The 16,053-nt window shown below is 36.3% G+C and overlaps 1 protein-coding gene across 1 annotated transcript; it reads right to left on the bottom strand.

Annotated features, from left to right (window-relative positions):
* Positions 1 to 1,513: 1,513 nt before the first annotated feature.
* Positions 1,514 to 3,209, bottom strand: LOC126828806 (protein O-glucosyltransferase 1). The gene has a single exon (XM_050558812.1). It carries the CDS (start codon positions 3,156 to 3,158, stop codon positions 1,944 to 1,946), a length of 1,215 nt encoding a protein of 404 aa, XP_050414769.1. The 5' UTR covers positions 3,159 to 3,209; the 3' UTR covers positions 1,514 to 1,943.
* Between the last annotated feature and the right edge of the window lie 12,844 nt (positions 3,210 to 16,053).

Genomic DNA, 16,053 nt, shown 5'->3' with positions numbered 1-16,053 from the left:
AGACCAGTATTTATCTAACATTGACTGAGTGGGTGGAACATTATGGTTCAAAGTTTTTCAAGAATTTTCACATATTCCGTACCTGACACCGAACACTGTCATAAAGAATGTTGAATCACTAACTTTTAAACATGCATTTTCGATTTTTGATGCAGGCCTCCGACATTTGGTAAAGTTTTCAAATTAACTAATAATTTGTTTTAATCTTTTAGCCATGTTTTAGCTGAGACATATCAACAGAAAAAAAATAATTATGATTTCTAATACATAAGGAAAGGTAAAGTGTGAGATAAAAATATTTTAAACTACTCGCCTTAAACCTATTTATAATGAAGTTGGCCAAATAATTACTTAGGCAGAAATGTTTTAGTTTTGTTTATTTCTTTCATTTGCCTTTGCCTGAAAACAATTAATCCCTCCCAGAAATTACTGGCTCTCACCAAGAAAATAAATGTAATTAATTCCTTGAGCATTGGGTTAGTGAAACCACATCAGTTATGTTTCTATTTGGTACCACTTTTTCAACGGACCCTATTTCATAACAGCTGGGAATTGATTAATCTATTGTATTTTCATCTTTCAACAACCTAAGTTCATTATAAGTATAAACCTTACATGTACTTATGTATTTTTCTATTTTGCTTATTACTGTTAGATCTACCTTGGTCTATTGAGTATATACTGTATATGATTTTTCAACCATTGACTTGTAAAAATGTCATACACAAGAGTGTATTTAAAAAACTGAAAGGAATCGATGGCATAACAACGTGAAAGTAGGCCTACCTAATTCTTTGAATGATTGGATCCAAGAAATACATGTATATATAAGTGGAGCTAAATTTAATTCTAGGCCATTCCAAAAACAGATCAAGTCATCATATGAAATCTGCAATTGTTTATATTTTAAAGAGACTGCTCCTTTGTCAACTAATAGGTAGAATTTCATTTCGTCGTTTTAAAAGATTAAACAAATATTATTGCACTGTCTGCTTTAAAGATGCATTATGTAAGATTTAGATAAAGAGCTGGCTGTTCTTGCTATAATAGTTCAAAAACAGATCATGAAAAATGGATATACTTGATGTAAATAGTCTGGATTGTCAAGTACCATTGTTACAATAACAAAGTTTTGATTATCCATTTAACTTTAAATTATTAAAATGGCACAGGTGTTCTAATTCATTTAATAAATTGGCCATCTGATGATGTTAAGAGTTCATTACGGGCTTGTCATGTAAATAAATGTTTAGATAATAATTCACATATGAAGCTTGAAAAAAGAGCTGCAATATACACGTATATAGTATATTTAATTATGTAACCAGCTATTGGCATTTTTCTATTTAAATTTGCCAAGAGATCCAATTCCTTTCTGTCAACCTGCCATTCTCTTTGCATGCGACATGTCTGTCAATAGGAATTCATTGAAAGGCTCTGTTCTATTTTGTAGCCATTTTGAGAAACTATGGTACAGTTCTCATTGTTTGAGATGCTAAATGACAATACATTCTGATAAGTAAAATAAATCTTTAATATCTTATTATTCTTACATATTTTCTCTGTACATTAGTCAACCGAAGGTAAAATACAAAATACCAATATTGAATAAAAACTATACATATAAATGCACACTGTATGTACAAGTTTACAGAATATTATTATTGAATTAGAGCATGTATATTGAACTGAGACAAATCACAAATGACAATGTTTTGAAATTTTTTTACACAAAATTGGTTATTATAATTACATGTTTAAAGACCTCTAAAAATAAACAATAAAACGACACCCACAGAATAATAATAATATGTCAATTATCAAAATAAAAATATCCAGTCTTATCAAGATAAAATTGTAGAATGTATGTAAAAATTACTGTTACAACAAATACACCAATAGAAAAGTAATGGTGAATAAATAGATGAATAAAAATGAGCTATTTATTTAATTTGCTTGAGGCTATTGTCTCTTTGTGGTTTAAACTTCAAAAGTTTGGCATAACTTTTGAGGAGTTTTTTCCAATAGCATGATATATCCTCCATTTTGAGATGGTCCCAGATAAACTGTCTCCCTCTTGTTGCTATTTCCTTAGCAACCTCATCATTTTCTTTAGCAAAATGTAGAAGATCTTCAACATCTGATAAATCTTGCTTAACAGGAATGTAATGCACCCATGGTTTCAAGACTGGATAGAAAAATTCCAACCATTCATCACCGACATGGAACACAAGTGAATCACATAAAAACAAATGTTTAAATCTGAAGCTAGCTGCTACACCACGGAAATTGAACAAATATTTGTATTTACAGTGATCTTCCAGTTTGATCTCAGTAGCTGCCGGTCGATGAAGTGTGTCTGCCTCAGACTTCCAAGCCTGATTCTTTGTGTATTCTGCATCTACCAAGTCAGGTTTTGCTCTTGATAAGAGAATTAAGGGATCACGTTCTGCACTTGTTCTTGACCCCCGGAAAAAGGCTTTTGTGTGTTTTTTCTCCCATGGCCATTTCTTTGCTTCTGCTGGAATAATATTCCTCTGTTCATCCCAGCGACCTAAACCGGTTGGATATATTGGCCAAACAGCTGGTCCACCCTCCCAAAATGTCCAGGCAGGATACATAATATCCCAATGTTGTTTCTTTACAGTACTGAATGAAAACACTGGGATTGGTGGATTGAACTTTGAGGATTGTGGCCAATCACGCACATTAATTATCATTTCCATATCGGGTAATTTCTTGATAATTTCCAATATATAATGCTGCACACCCGCACATCGGGCAGAGAACATGCAATCCTCCTCACGGTATAATTTGTGGTTGATGATTTGATAATGGACACCATTAGCCTTCGCCTTGTTTATACCCTCAGCAGTAATACCGTCCTCTTTATTTTTCCACACCGATAAATCGTCTTCTATAACACTGTCGTAACACGAACAGTCTGTGCTTTCACATTCTTTATATTCCTCCACAGCCTTGTCAATCAACGACAGATATTTCTTCCATTTTGTTGACTTTTGATATTTGGTCTTTTCATGATCGTTCGTGCCTATATCACATTCTTCACCCTCCGCGTCACAACTTTTGTCACTTTTTATAAAAGAAATAAAAGTCAAAACTAATAAGACAACATAAATCGAAAGACGAGGCAGCATTTTCCGCGAAACTAGAAAAACCGCCTCTAAATTGAAGAGCTAAGGCAACCGGAATACTTCGTTTAATTTGGGTAAGATGACACGCTTTTTTTTGTCAAATTTCTGACAACCAACCAGTGGAGTGTCGATCGCCGCTAACGTTCAAATGACACAGTTCGAGTATGATACAACACCATAACTATATCGGTCGTAATGATACAGTTAGAGAACCTATATAGATTGGCTAAGCCTAATTTAATACGCGTGTGTACACCAGGCCTTGATATGATTTATACAGTATAAATCAATATAAATTGATATAATGATATTTGTGGACAGACATCGGCATAAAACACACGTAGCGCACATCTGGTGTAAGAATTTATAGGTAGGCTATTTGTGCGAAAATGGTTTCACAGCATATTCACAAATAAAAATGTAATTAATTTAGTATTTCACTTCACTGTATGCCACAAGTTACTTTCGATCATTGAGGAATAATTCGGGAAAACGGGAAGATTTCGCCCGGGTACGTAATAGATCTCTGTTTCAGAGCTCTGATGAACAGTAAATTAGAACAATATATAACAGATATAACCTCTGTCCCTCATACGCGTCCATGAGCTCAATGAAGTTTATGTTCCAAAATGAAATCTCAGTTCTGCAACGAACCCAAGCTTTTTACTTTTAGTAGAGCATTTTGCAAACTAACGTTCATTTGGTCATCGTTCATTTTTTGTTCATGCCCATCTTTTCTGGAACAAACTACATCTAAATATTAGAACCTGTTCATCGTTGTCGTTAGTAAAGAACAATTTGAAAATGCACCTCTTAGAGGCGCTTCCACGGTAATACGTCATTTTGATTTATGCATAGTCATGATTGTTTATGCATTAATTAAATTTTTAATATTTAAAGTTGATCGTGGAAGTTGTGCGCTATAAAGATGAACAATAAGAATAATAACAATATATATGTAATTAATAGTTATTTTTTAAAAAGGTGTGTTACTATAACACTTTCTCTTAACCAAGCCCAAACTATTTTTTCGACCTAGCTCCGCACGGAGTAAGTGATCCGTCAGTATTTAATTGAACCATATGTCAATTGTGGTTGAATTTTTCGGACACAACCCGTCTTCCTCGCACTGGGTTCGATTCCTGGCGCGCTCTGAGAGGAATCTCCGGATTGTTTAAGCCTGGTTTCCATTTGCAGTGGATATAGCTAGTATGAGACTGACAAGTAAAAAGTTGGCTAGTCCTTCGGGTGGTACAGAATTGCGGGAAACTCATGTACACATTCGCGCACATTCCCATCACTATATAATATATATCATTACACACGTTACCTTAGAAACAAATAATCGTAAGTTAGTCTCAAAACACCGAAGTACCACTTTTCAGCGCAGCGCCGACTGACATGATGTTAAATAGGCTAGACAAACCGAGTGGAAATATATATGTATATATATCAACACACCAAAAACATACACCTGTATGGCTCTTTATTGATTTTGCTGAGTAAATATTGGGATAAAGCACTTGTACACTCACAAAGTTCAGACCACTTTCTTTTTCAGCTGATTAAACGTATGACAAGTCTTTATCCTATAGTTCATTTTGCTTAGCCTTTTTTGTCCGAACTGGCAAGTGTTAAATTATCCAGAAATCCCCGTGTAAATATTACGCGTCAACTGATGATTTGAAGTTGCAAGTGTATTTAAATGTCAAACTCTCGATGTCACTGATTAGATATGTTTAAATTTAGAACATTTTCCACTACTTTTGTAGTCAGTTTTCAAAGGTTGTAACAATTGCAAAATGTTTCGATCGTCGCCCGAAAATTTGTTCATCCCCCCGATTTTCAGAAGACAATAAATTCTTCCCATTATTTGTCGGACGACACAATGACATGACACATTATTTTTCGCCTCCAGTAATATGTAAGACGTCAAGATGAATCCAAAATGTCACTTTTAATTAAATCTTATTTTATTACCACACTGGATGCGCGTCTGACACTTTGGCCTAATGATTAATTTATGTATTGGAATAATATAATTGGCACAGAAAAACAAAAACCCAAAAAATCCAGTGCTTAGCCGCAAAGGTGTTCATTATCTACCATTGGATAATTATTCTCGGGGAAATGTATCGATTTGCTAAAATCAAAACCACCTCAAAACTTAACAAACAAACCCCTTTCCCAAAGGTGGGTTTGATGGCCAAAGGGTTACCGCGTGCGCGTTGTATCATAAGATCTATCATTGAGTCAATTTGCGTGGTATCGATTCACCGGTTGTATGTGAGTTTAAACATATTTTATTACTTTAAAGTAAACGGATCGGGCAAAAGTTACTAAAACTCCAGAGGTCACAATTTTGATCTGATTTTGATGAAACTTGAAATCTATATGTTTATAACCCAAAGATCTTGCTTCCTTTTGATATTCGCACATATCGGATCGTAACTTTCTGAATTATGGCCTCAGGTTGTACGAAAAATCGCATTTTTAGCTGGTGGTTCCTCTAGAGGTATCTTGCCTGGCAACCGCTGGTTACTACTAATTTGAATGTCATGATCAAGACTCGTGCATTTGCTATTAGAGCAGCCTATAATACTTGCCATTAACTTTAAAACATCCTTATTAAATAACAGAGAAGTAGTTATATGTGACAAAGTGCTCTATAAAATTCATCAAATTTTCTATCTTATGAAATGTGAGCGATTATTTAGTTGCATAGAATTTATTGACCGCCAGCTGGTTTTGATAATATATGATATTGGTTATTGACCTATAAGTACGTACACGCTATGTTGTAATTAAAGGACATTTTTGGTGTCAGTTTTTATCACAAATAGAACTCGTTAAACACGTTCCAAATATAATTTTAACACAGAGATCATTGCTATACGATAGATGCGTAGTGAAGGTTTCTACAAAAAGAAGTGACGAACACAAAAGGAAAACACGAGTTATATACATGTATCCTTCTATATAACTGACTGAAGTGGCGAGTGATAAGAGATACACGGGCGAATTTCTGCTCATCTGCTCACTAACAATTCCTTCGAAGACCAAAAGTTGTTTTGTGAGACTGTGAGAGGATATCTGACAATTCAAAAAAGTAACTGAATGTCACTAGATAAGAGAACACGAGAAAAATTGATATAGTCCGTACATTCACTTGTTTTTATTCATTCTATACTTAATAAAAACATGGTAATGCATGGAATTTTTCAATATTTTTCGTTTACTCTTTTCTAGTTACAGTCAATTGCTGTTTTGAATCGTCTGATATTCTCTCACTGTCTCATATAAAAACTTTTGGTCTTCGAAGGAATTATTAGTGAGCAGAAATTCGCCCGTGTATCTGTTATCACTCGTCATTTCAGTCAGTTATATAGAAGGTTAACTCGTGTGGCAATGATCTCTGTATTAAAATTATATTTCGAACGACGTGTTAAACCACTTCTATCACATATTTATGTGATAATGACTGACACCAATATTGTCCTTTAAGGACTAATCAATCCCTTATAATCTGTGTACAACCTGGTGGCCAACTAATCTAAACAACTCCATATATGACTTGTGTTGTGAGACTCAATTCCTGTTATTGAAAGGTATATGGAGCAGGAACCGGCGTATGGACTCACCCGAGTCCAGCCGCTTCCGTGACAGAGGGGCGGAATGGTTGTAATATATGGTTATGTACTGTGTTAATGTTATAGTTTATATTCCTGGTGTACTGGTTTTAGTTACTGGGTTAGTTATGTTCTAGTTTTATATTCTTTTTCCTGTTGTAAATAAATTTTATATTTACAAAACTGATATTCTGTTATCACTGATAGTGTTACATATATACCATGTGTTCTGTTTTGTTATGAATAGTTAATCATCGTATGTTAATTTGAAATGAAATGGGGTGTTTAGCGTCCGTCCTACCATGTTCTGTTTCGACTGGGCTATTGAACCCGGGCATACGCCATACAGTGTGCTGTTGGGGGGGGGGGGGCGCATATTTCGAATTCCAATTCAAGGGATCTTTTACGTGCACGTCAATGTGTATACGGGACTTCGTTTGTTTTCGTCCTTGGGCAGGGCCCCATCCTACACACTGACAAAGGATAACATCCCCATGATTTCCAGGTTAGCGAGCCACAAAAACTGTATTTGAAGGTCACTGAAATATTACTATCATAAATGAGAGTCCGAGAAGGTCATATATTTCTGAAAGATTTATCTTATAATTCACTATGTTGAATGGAGTTGAAAGATGGGTTCCCGCGTACAAACTGGGTGATTTAATGGTATATATGGACTAAAACATATTCAAACTATATAATTAATTTGTCATAACTTTGCTTCTAATCCTTCTCAAACATTGTAATTGGGAAGGAACGTCAGGCTATAAAAATTCGATCAAACCAGGTCATTTTACCTCTCTTGGAAGTCAGAGGAGAATTCATTGCATACATAAGAGGGTGTTGTCTTTAATCGCTTACTATTTATTACAAATATCGAATCCTAATTAAATTCTCGGATTATCCACTACCCGCGTCTTTTTCCGTCATTTTTATTTCAGAAAGTGTTGTACGTCTAACTCTTCATAAAGTTTATCAACTTGTACATCAAGCGCTCAATGTTCGCGTGTGACCTTTGACATCACGCGTGCAGAAATTCCTAATCGTCGGGCTGTTGATTAGGGGAACCCTTACATTTTTGTCCTGTATACGCTGCATGAGTGTTTTTCGGGGAATCCAGTGTTTTTCTAGTAAGATTGGATATCTCTAGTATTTTTCTAGTAAGTTTAATCTTACCTAATGCCCCTTTAACCCTTATTGTAAATAATAACTACCCCAGTCCCTGAAATGATTAAATGTATTTTCCAGCAAATTATTGAAATAAAATTGAACCATATGTTAGTCCCGAAATGACCTAGTTTATGTTGAGTGACATGTATGGTGGCCTATCGTTATCATTCAGGATTTAACAAAATTTCTTTAAAAACCTAAATAAAATGAAATGAAAATGATAATGAAAAGCAAAATCAAAATCAAAAGTAAATTAAAAGCAAAAGTTCAACCAAAAGCAAAAGTTAAATCAAAACTAAAAATTAAATCAAAAGCAAAAATCAAAATAAAAGTAAAACCAAAATGTAAATTAAAATCAAAACACAAATGAAAACTAAAATCATTTTTAAAAGTAATTTGAAATGTAAAGCAAAAGTTTAACCAAAAGCAAAAGTTAAATCAAAACTAAAAATTAAATCAAAAGCAAAAGTAAAAGTAAAACCAAAATGTAAATTAAAATCAAAACACAAATGAAAACTAAAATCATTTTTAAAAGTAATTTGAAATGTGAAACAAAAGTAAAAGCAAAATAAAAATATTTGTCGGCCTATCGCTATCATTCAACTTTTTTTCACGCAAAAGTAAAATAAAAATATTTGGTCGGCCTATCGCTATCATTCAACGTCCTTGACCCCAATCGGTAACCGTCGGCTATTTCCGACCGCTTCGACTCGACGGTTTGTTCTCCCGCGGTAGACTACAAATAAAACTGAATCAGAACAGTATTTTCTTATGGATTTGCGAACACAATATATACTATTCAAAAAAAGTAGGGGATATTTGATTTTTAAGTGTTATTAAAGTCACCTAATGAAACTGACAAAGAAACAAATGACAAAATGAAATGAAGTTCACATTCATCGATTTATTGCAAATGATCGTTAGACTAAGTAAGGCACAGACTGACCATTATAAGGGTAAAATGATACCCGGGGTCAAACAGCAAAGTTACCACAGCATCACAACCAAGTCAGTAACGGGTAAATCCTCCTCTGTTTGCCAAACAAGCATTGATCCGACGTGGCATACTCCTAATGAGACGTCTAAGGTCATTTTGGTCCAGATTGTCCCATTCCTGTTGCAACGCAGCAGCAAGTTCTTGAACATTGGCAGGACGTTGTTGACGTTGACGTAACCTCTGTCCAAGCATGTCCCAGACATGCTCGATGGGGGAGAGGTCGGGACTCAGTGCTGGCCAAGGTAATGTGGTGATGTTCTGTTGTTGGAGGTAACCTGTAACGATCCTGGCCCTGTGACATCTTGCGTTGTCATCCTGGAAGATGAAACGGCGGCCATGACGTCGTGCGAACGGCACAACATGGACTGCCAAGATGTTGTCCCGGTAGTACTGGCCTGTAACACGCCCTGCAACAACATGTAAAGCCGTTCTTCCAGCAACAGTGATGCCTCCCCACACCATAACAGAACCACCCCCAAATCGATCATGTCTGATGACGTTAACGTCTTGGAAGCGCTCGTTTCGACGACGCCACACCCTCCTACGTCTGTCCAAAAAATCAACAGTGAACCTTGACTCATCTGAAAACATCACATTGCTCCAGCGTCGATTATCCCAGTGTTGACGATCCCTACACCAACGACGTCTTGCCTGAATGTGATGATCTCTCAAACAAGGGATCACGCGAGGACGTCGGGCGCGAAGGTGACCCCTATGTAGTCGATTCCGAATCGTCTGGCCACTCACTCTCACACCAGTGTCTGTTTGAAGACGAGCGCTGATCTGATTTGCTGTGATGACACGATTTCTCAAGGCCAAGGTACGGATAAATCGATCCTGGGCTTGAGTTGTCGCCCTTGGTCGACCTGAGCGTGGTCTATCCTGTACAGATTGTGTATCACGGTATCTGGACCATAGCCTGCTTATGACAGACTGAGAAACATTCATCGTCCGCGCCACAACCGCCTGTGTTGTGCCGATCTGTAGCATGCCAAGGGCACGTAACCTTTCATTTTGGGTAAGCCGACGCATATCAAAATTTGTTTCCTGGTCACTAAAACAATTAAACTGATGTTTCCACCCTGGAATTCAATGCCACAATGACTGTAACATTCAAAGTCAGAGTCGTGCAAATCTTGGGTTGGACCCCCATGATGATCCCAAGCATCACCTGCATTCCATGCGGTAGCTATTGGTGCGTTTGGGCGTCACATGTAACTGGAAATGTTTCTTCTGTTAGGTTCTATAGTGACTTTTTTCGTAGTCATTTGCATATTTTAGTATTATGCCCCCAAAATCAAATATCCCCTACTTTTTTTGAATAGTATATATATATATATATATCCAACCGTAAACATTACTAATCAAACCTTTTTTTTAAACAATCTCTTCAATCCATCAAGCATCATTGCCCCGAACAGTGTTACAGAATTTGTGATTTATATGTCTACATAATATTAATTATATTACCCGTATCTATTTTATGCGCGCATGTTGTTTTTTTGTCCTGTTTTTATTTTCTATATTATGTATACTGTATGTATGGTTTGTATTGTCTGTCTGTAAATTGATGTCCGTGTATAACTTTTTCATCTTTACATATTGTCTATGGCCGCCCTAAAAGGGCGTTCCAATGCAATCAAATTCTATTTTGTTCTTTTCTATTCTATATACACATTTACACATTCGTTAGTGTAATGGTAGACGTTACTGATTAAGCGTTGCACATCCCCCTACACTACCACCGCCTTAAGATTGGTGCCCCTCGAGACGTAGCTATACCCAAGGCCAGGTTGTCGCTATCAGTTTTTTCGGAGAGAAGAAATGAAATGAAATGAAATGGGGTTTAACGTCCTACTGTTCTGCTCCTAAACTGGGCTAATAAAGACGGACATATGCCATACAGTGTGCTATGAGGGAAATTTTGCCCGGACAGCGGCGCTACCGCCTACTCTTATATCGAATTCCAACTGCCAAGGGATCTTTTACGTGCACGCCAATATGTACACGGAGTATTTATTGCGCATGCTCTCCAGATAAGAATATGGGGTCTACGTTTGATATGACTTGTGGAATATGTTTAATCCCGTTCTTCGAGTCGCTTGTTACAAATTGCACTGAAACGCATTATGGTACACTATTCGTTTACCAATCGTAAAATGTTTATTTTGTCTTAAATATTGGATATCAGAAGCCCATCTTTCCCCGGTAAGATCACAACACCAATGTTGATTACAATTGACAAATGATTCGTGTTTTCAATGTCGAAGGTTTTGGATGATACTGAGTTAGAGGCTTAGCTACTTTAAATCGAAGTTTGTCTCGCCAAAATGGCAAGACACGAAGGCATCCATTTTTAATATGACGTCAAACTTTCAGCTGCCTGGATTAGCGGGTTCCGTTTTTGACGCGGTATCGTCTTGTCACATTGTTTGCCCAACGTGAGCGTCGGAGTGCTTCTTCTCTCCGACGAAAAACCGAGGTCCCGTGTACATATTGGCGTGCACGTAAAAGATCCCTTGGCAGTTGGAATTCGATATAAGAGTAGGCCGTAGCGCAGCTGTCCGGGCAAAATTTCCCTCATAGCACATTGATGGCGTATGTCCGTCTTCATTAGCCGAGTTTAGGAGCAGAACAGTAGGACGTTAAACCCCATTTCATTTCATTTCATTTCTTCTCTCCGAAAAAACTGATAGCGACAACCTGGCCTTGGGTATAGTTACGTCTCGAGGGCCACCCATCTAAAGGCGGTGGTAGTGTAGGCGGATGTGCAACGCTTAATCAGTAACGCCTACCATTACACTAACGAATGTGTAAATGTGTATATAGAATAGAAAAGAACAAAATAGAATTTGATTGCATTGGAACGCGCTTTTAGGGCGGCCATATACATACAATATGTAAAGATGAAAAAGTTATACATGGGCATCAATTTACAGACAGACAATACAAACCATACATACAGTATACCTAATATAGAAAATAAAAACAGGACAAAAAAACAACATGCGCGCATAAAATAGATACGGGTAATATAATTAATATTATGTAGACATATAAATCACAAATTCTGTAACACTGATCGGGGCAATGATGCTTGATGGATTGAAGAGATTGTTAAAAAAAAAGGTTTGATTAGTAATGTTTACGGTTGGATATATATATATTGTGTTCGCAAATCCATAAGAAAATACTGTTCTGATTCAGTTTTATTTGTAGTCTACCGCGGGAGAACAAACCGTCGAGTCGAAGCGGTCGGAAAAAGCCGACGGTTGCCGATTGGGGTCAAGGACGTTGAATGATAGCGATAGGCCGACCAAATATTTTTATTTTGCTTTTTACTTTTACTTTTGTTTTACATTTCAAATTACTTTTAAAAATGATTATAGTTTTCATTTGTGTTTTGATTTTAATTTACATTTTGGTTAAACTTTTACTTTTATTTTTATTTTTGCTTTTGATTTAATTTTTAGTTTTGATTTAACTTTTGCTTTTGGTTGAGCTTTTGATTTTTGGTATGGTGGCCTATCGTTATCATTCATGATTTAACAAAATTTCTTTAAAAACCTAAATAAAATGAAATGAAAATGAAAAGCAAAATAAAAATCAAAAGTAAACATTACTAATCAAACCTTTTGTTTTAACAATCTCTTCAATCCATCAAGCATCATTGCCCCGAACAGTGTTACAGAATTTGTGATTTATATGTCTACATAATATTAATTATATTACCCGTATCTATTTTATGCGCGCATGTTGTTTTTTTGTCCTGTTTTTATTTTCTATATTATGTATACTGTATGTATGGTTTGTATTGTCTGTCTGTAAATTTACATATTGTATATGGCCGCCCTAAAAGGGCGTTCCAATGCAATCAAATTCTATTTTGTTCTTTTCTATTCTATATACACATTTACACATTCGTTAGTGTAATGGTAGACGTTACTGATTAAGCGTTGCACACCCCCCTACACTACCACCGCCTTAAGATTGGTGGCCCTCGAGACGTAGCTACACCCAAGGCCAGGTTGTCGCTATCAGTTTTTTCGGAGAGAAGAAATGAAATGAAATGAAATGGGGTTTAACGTCCTACTGTTCTGCTCCTAAACTGGGCTAATAAAGACGGACATATGCCATATAGTGTGCTATGAGGGAAATTGTCCGGGCACAATTTCTATTTTATCGATAAATCTTCAGTTAAAGGAGCTAAATCGATAATATTTGGAACCTACAAATTGACATAAATGGGTCGCAACGTACATAATAATGTAATATGAATGTAAATAAACTGATTTCAAAGCAGTTATGTTCGGTGAAATACGCCAGAAGTCTCAATCTAATGGCAGTCTCTAGCGTCTGGTTATTCCAGTCTACACCTATAGTATTTATTGCGCATGCTCTCCAGATAAGAATATGGGGTCTACGTTTGACATGACTTGTGGAATATGTCTAACCCCGTTCTTCGAGTCGCTTGTTACAAATTGCACTGAAACGCATTATGGTACACTATTCGTTTACCAATCGTAAAATGTTTATTTTGTCTTAAATATTGGATATCAGAAGCCCATCTTTCCCCGGTAAGATCACAACACCAATGTTGATTACAATTGAAAAATGATTCGTGTTTTCAATGTCGAAGGTTTTGGATGATATTGAGTTAGAGACTTAGCTACTTTAAATCGAAGTTTGTCTCGCCAAAATGGCAAGACACGGAGGCATCCATTTTGAATATGACGTCAAACTTTCAGCTGCCTGGATTAGCGGGTTCCGTTTTTGACGCGGTATCTTGTCACAATGTTTGCCCAACGTGAGCGTCGGAGTGCTTCTTCTCTCCGACGAAAAACCGAGGTCCCGTGTACATATTGGCGTGCACGTAAAAGATCCCTTGGCAGTTGGAATTCGATATAAGAGTAGGCGGTAGCGCCGCTGTCCGGGCAAAATTTCCCTCATAGCACACTGTATGGCATATGTCCGTCTTTATTAGCCCAGTTTAGGAGCAGAACAGTAGGACGTTAAACCCCATTTCATTTCATTTCATTTCTTCTCTCCGAAAAAACTGATAGCGACAACCTGGCCTTGGGTATAGCTACGTCTCGAGGGCCACCAATCTTAAGGCGGTGGTAGTGTAGGGGGATGTGCAACGCTTAATCAGTAACGTCTACCATTACACTAACGAATGTGTAAATGTGTATATAGAATAGAAAAGAACAAAATAGAATTTGATTGCATTGGAACGCCCTTTTAGGGCGGCCATATACAATATGTAAAGATGAAAAAGTTATACACGGACATCAATTTACAGACAGACAATACAAACCATACATACAGTATACATAATATAGAAAATAAAAACAGGACAAAAAAACAACATGCGCGCATAAAATAGATACGGGTAATATAATTAATATTATGTAGACATATAAAGCACAAATTCTGTAACACTGATCGGGGCAATGATGCTTGATGGTTGAAGAGATTGTTAAAACAAAAGGTTTGATTAGTAATGTTTACGGTTGGATATTATATTGATTTTAATTTACATTTTGGTTTTACTTTTATTTTTGCTTTTGATTTAATTTTTAGTTTTGATTTAACTTTTGCTTTTGGTTAAACTTTTGCTTTACATTTCAAATTACTTTTAAAAATGATTTAAGTTTTCATTTGTGTTTTGATTTTAATTTACATTTTGGTTTTACTTTTATTTTGATTTTTGCTTTTGATTTAATTTTTAGTTTTGATTTAACTTTTGCTTTTGGTTGAACTTTTGCTTTTAATTTACTTTTGATTTTGATTTTGATTTTGATTTTCATTTTCATTTCATTTTATTTAGGTTTTTAAAGAAATTTTGTTAAATCCTGAATGATAACGATAGGCGATCATAGATATGTTCGTTAAAAAAGTTTTAACATTAGTGTTACTTTGCCCTTATTTTTTGAAAAAATTTTCACAAGTTGATTTCCTTTATTTTGATAATGTAGAATGGTAATGAACTGCTCTTTTCATTTTCTTTGTTTTATTTGTTTCGTTTGAATTTGATTTATCTTTTTAGTTTTTGATTGTTTAATTTTTGTTAATGAAGTTGATTCTTTTAAACTTCGTTTTTTATTTTTGAACTCTACTTGGTGTAGGTGTTCATCAGGTAATACCTCGACTGGGTTCAATATAGAGATTAGCCGGTTGATTTGTTAGATATAAACCTTTGAATAATAGCGCCTAACAGGCAGCTGTGTTTAAATATATTCTCATGATTTTGATTGTTTCTGTGTTTGAAGTATATGTTTGTGATATGCGCTTAGAAACACTTCACGTGTAATGAAGCGCTATATAAATCGAACAATAATAATAATAATAATAATATATCTACTTGCCATGGGGATCACGTGGCTAAGTGGGTAAGACGCTGGCTCGCTAGCCTGGAGGTCGGGTGTTCGATCCCTGCATTGGCCGAGAAAGTATATCCATATTTTCCGGCGTGGTTCCCCCTTGTCAGTGATGCAGGACAAGAGGGCCTGACAAGGACAGCTGTCTAGTCCTTCGTTTCAGACGGAAAACCGAGGTCCCGTCTATACATTGGAATGCACGTAAAAGATCCCTTGGCAGTAGGAATTCGATATAAGAGTAGGCGATAGTGCCGCTGCACGGGCAAAATTTCCCTCATAGCACACTGTATGGCGTATGCCCAGCATAGGAGCAGCACAGTAGAAAGTTAAACCCCATTTCATTTCATTTCATTTCTACTTGCCATATATGCCAAAACTACCATACTTTTATTGGAAATTACCACCCGATAAATACTTTTCTGGGAACCCATCTTTAACGTTTCATCGACATTCGGGTCATTTGCGAGAGGAAGACTTTTGCCCAGAAAGCGTCTTTCCAGACTACTCTTATTCGAATTCCAACTTCTGAGGGATTTCTGTGGTCATTACCGATATATACACAGGATCTCTGTTCATCACATCCGGTAAACAGTCCCACAGACTCCACTCTCGACGAGTTAGATCCCGACTTGAACATGTCGAATGTTTTCTTGACCCTCATCGGGATTCGAACCATAACATTCCATAATGTACCCCCGCGTGATATTGGGTCACACCGGTAG

This window comes from Patella vulgata, chromosome 7 (genome assembly GCF_932274485.2).
Source record: "Patella vulgata chromosome 7, xgPatVulg1.2, whole genome shotgun sequence".
Lineage (NCBI taxonomy): Eukaryota > Metazoa > Mollusca > Gastropoda > Patellidae > Patella > Patella vulgata.
This window is presented reverse-complemented; position numbering and strand designations above follow the sequence as displayed.

Excerpts from the sequence above, each read along its gene's own strand:
- LOC126828806 (XM_050558812.1), bottom strand. The coding sequence starts at position 3,158 with ATGCTGCCTCGTCTTTCGATTTATGTTGTCTTATTAGTTTTGACTTTT.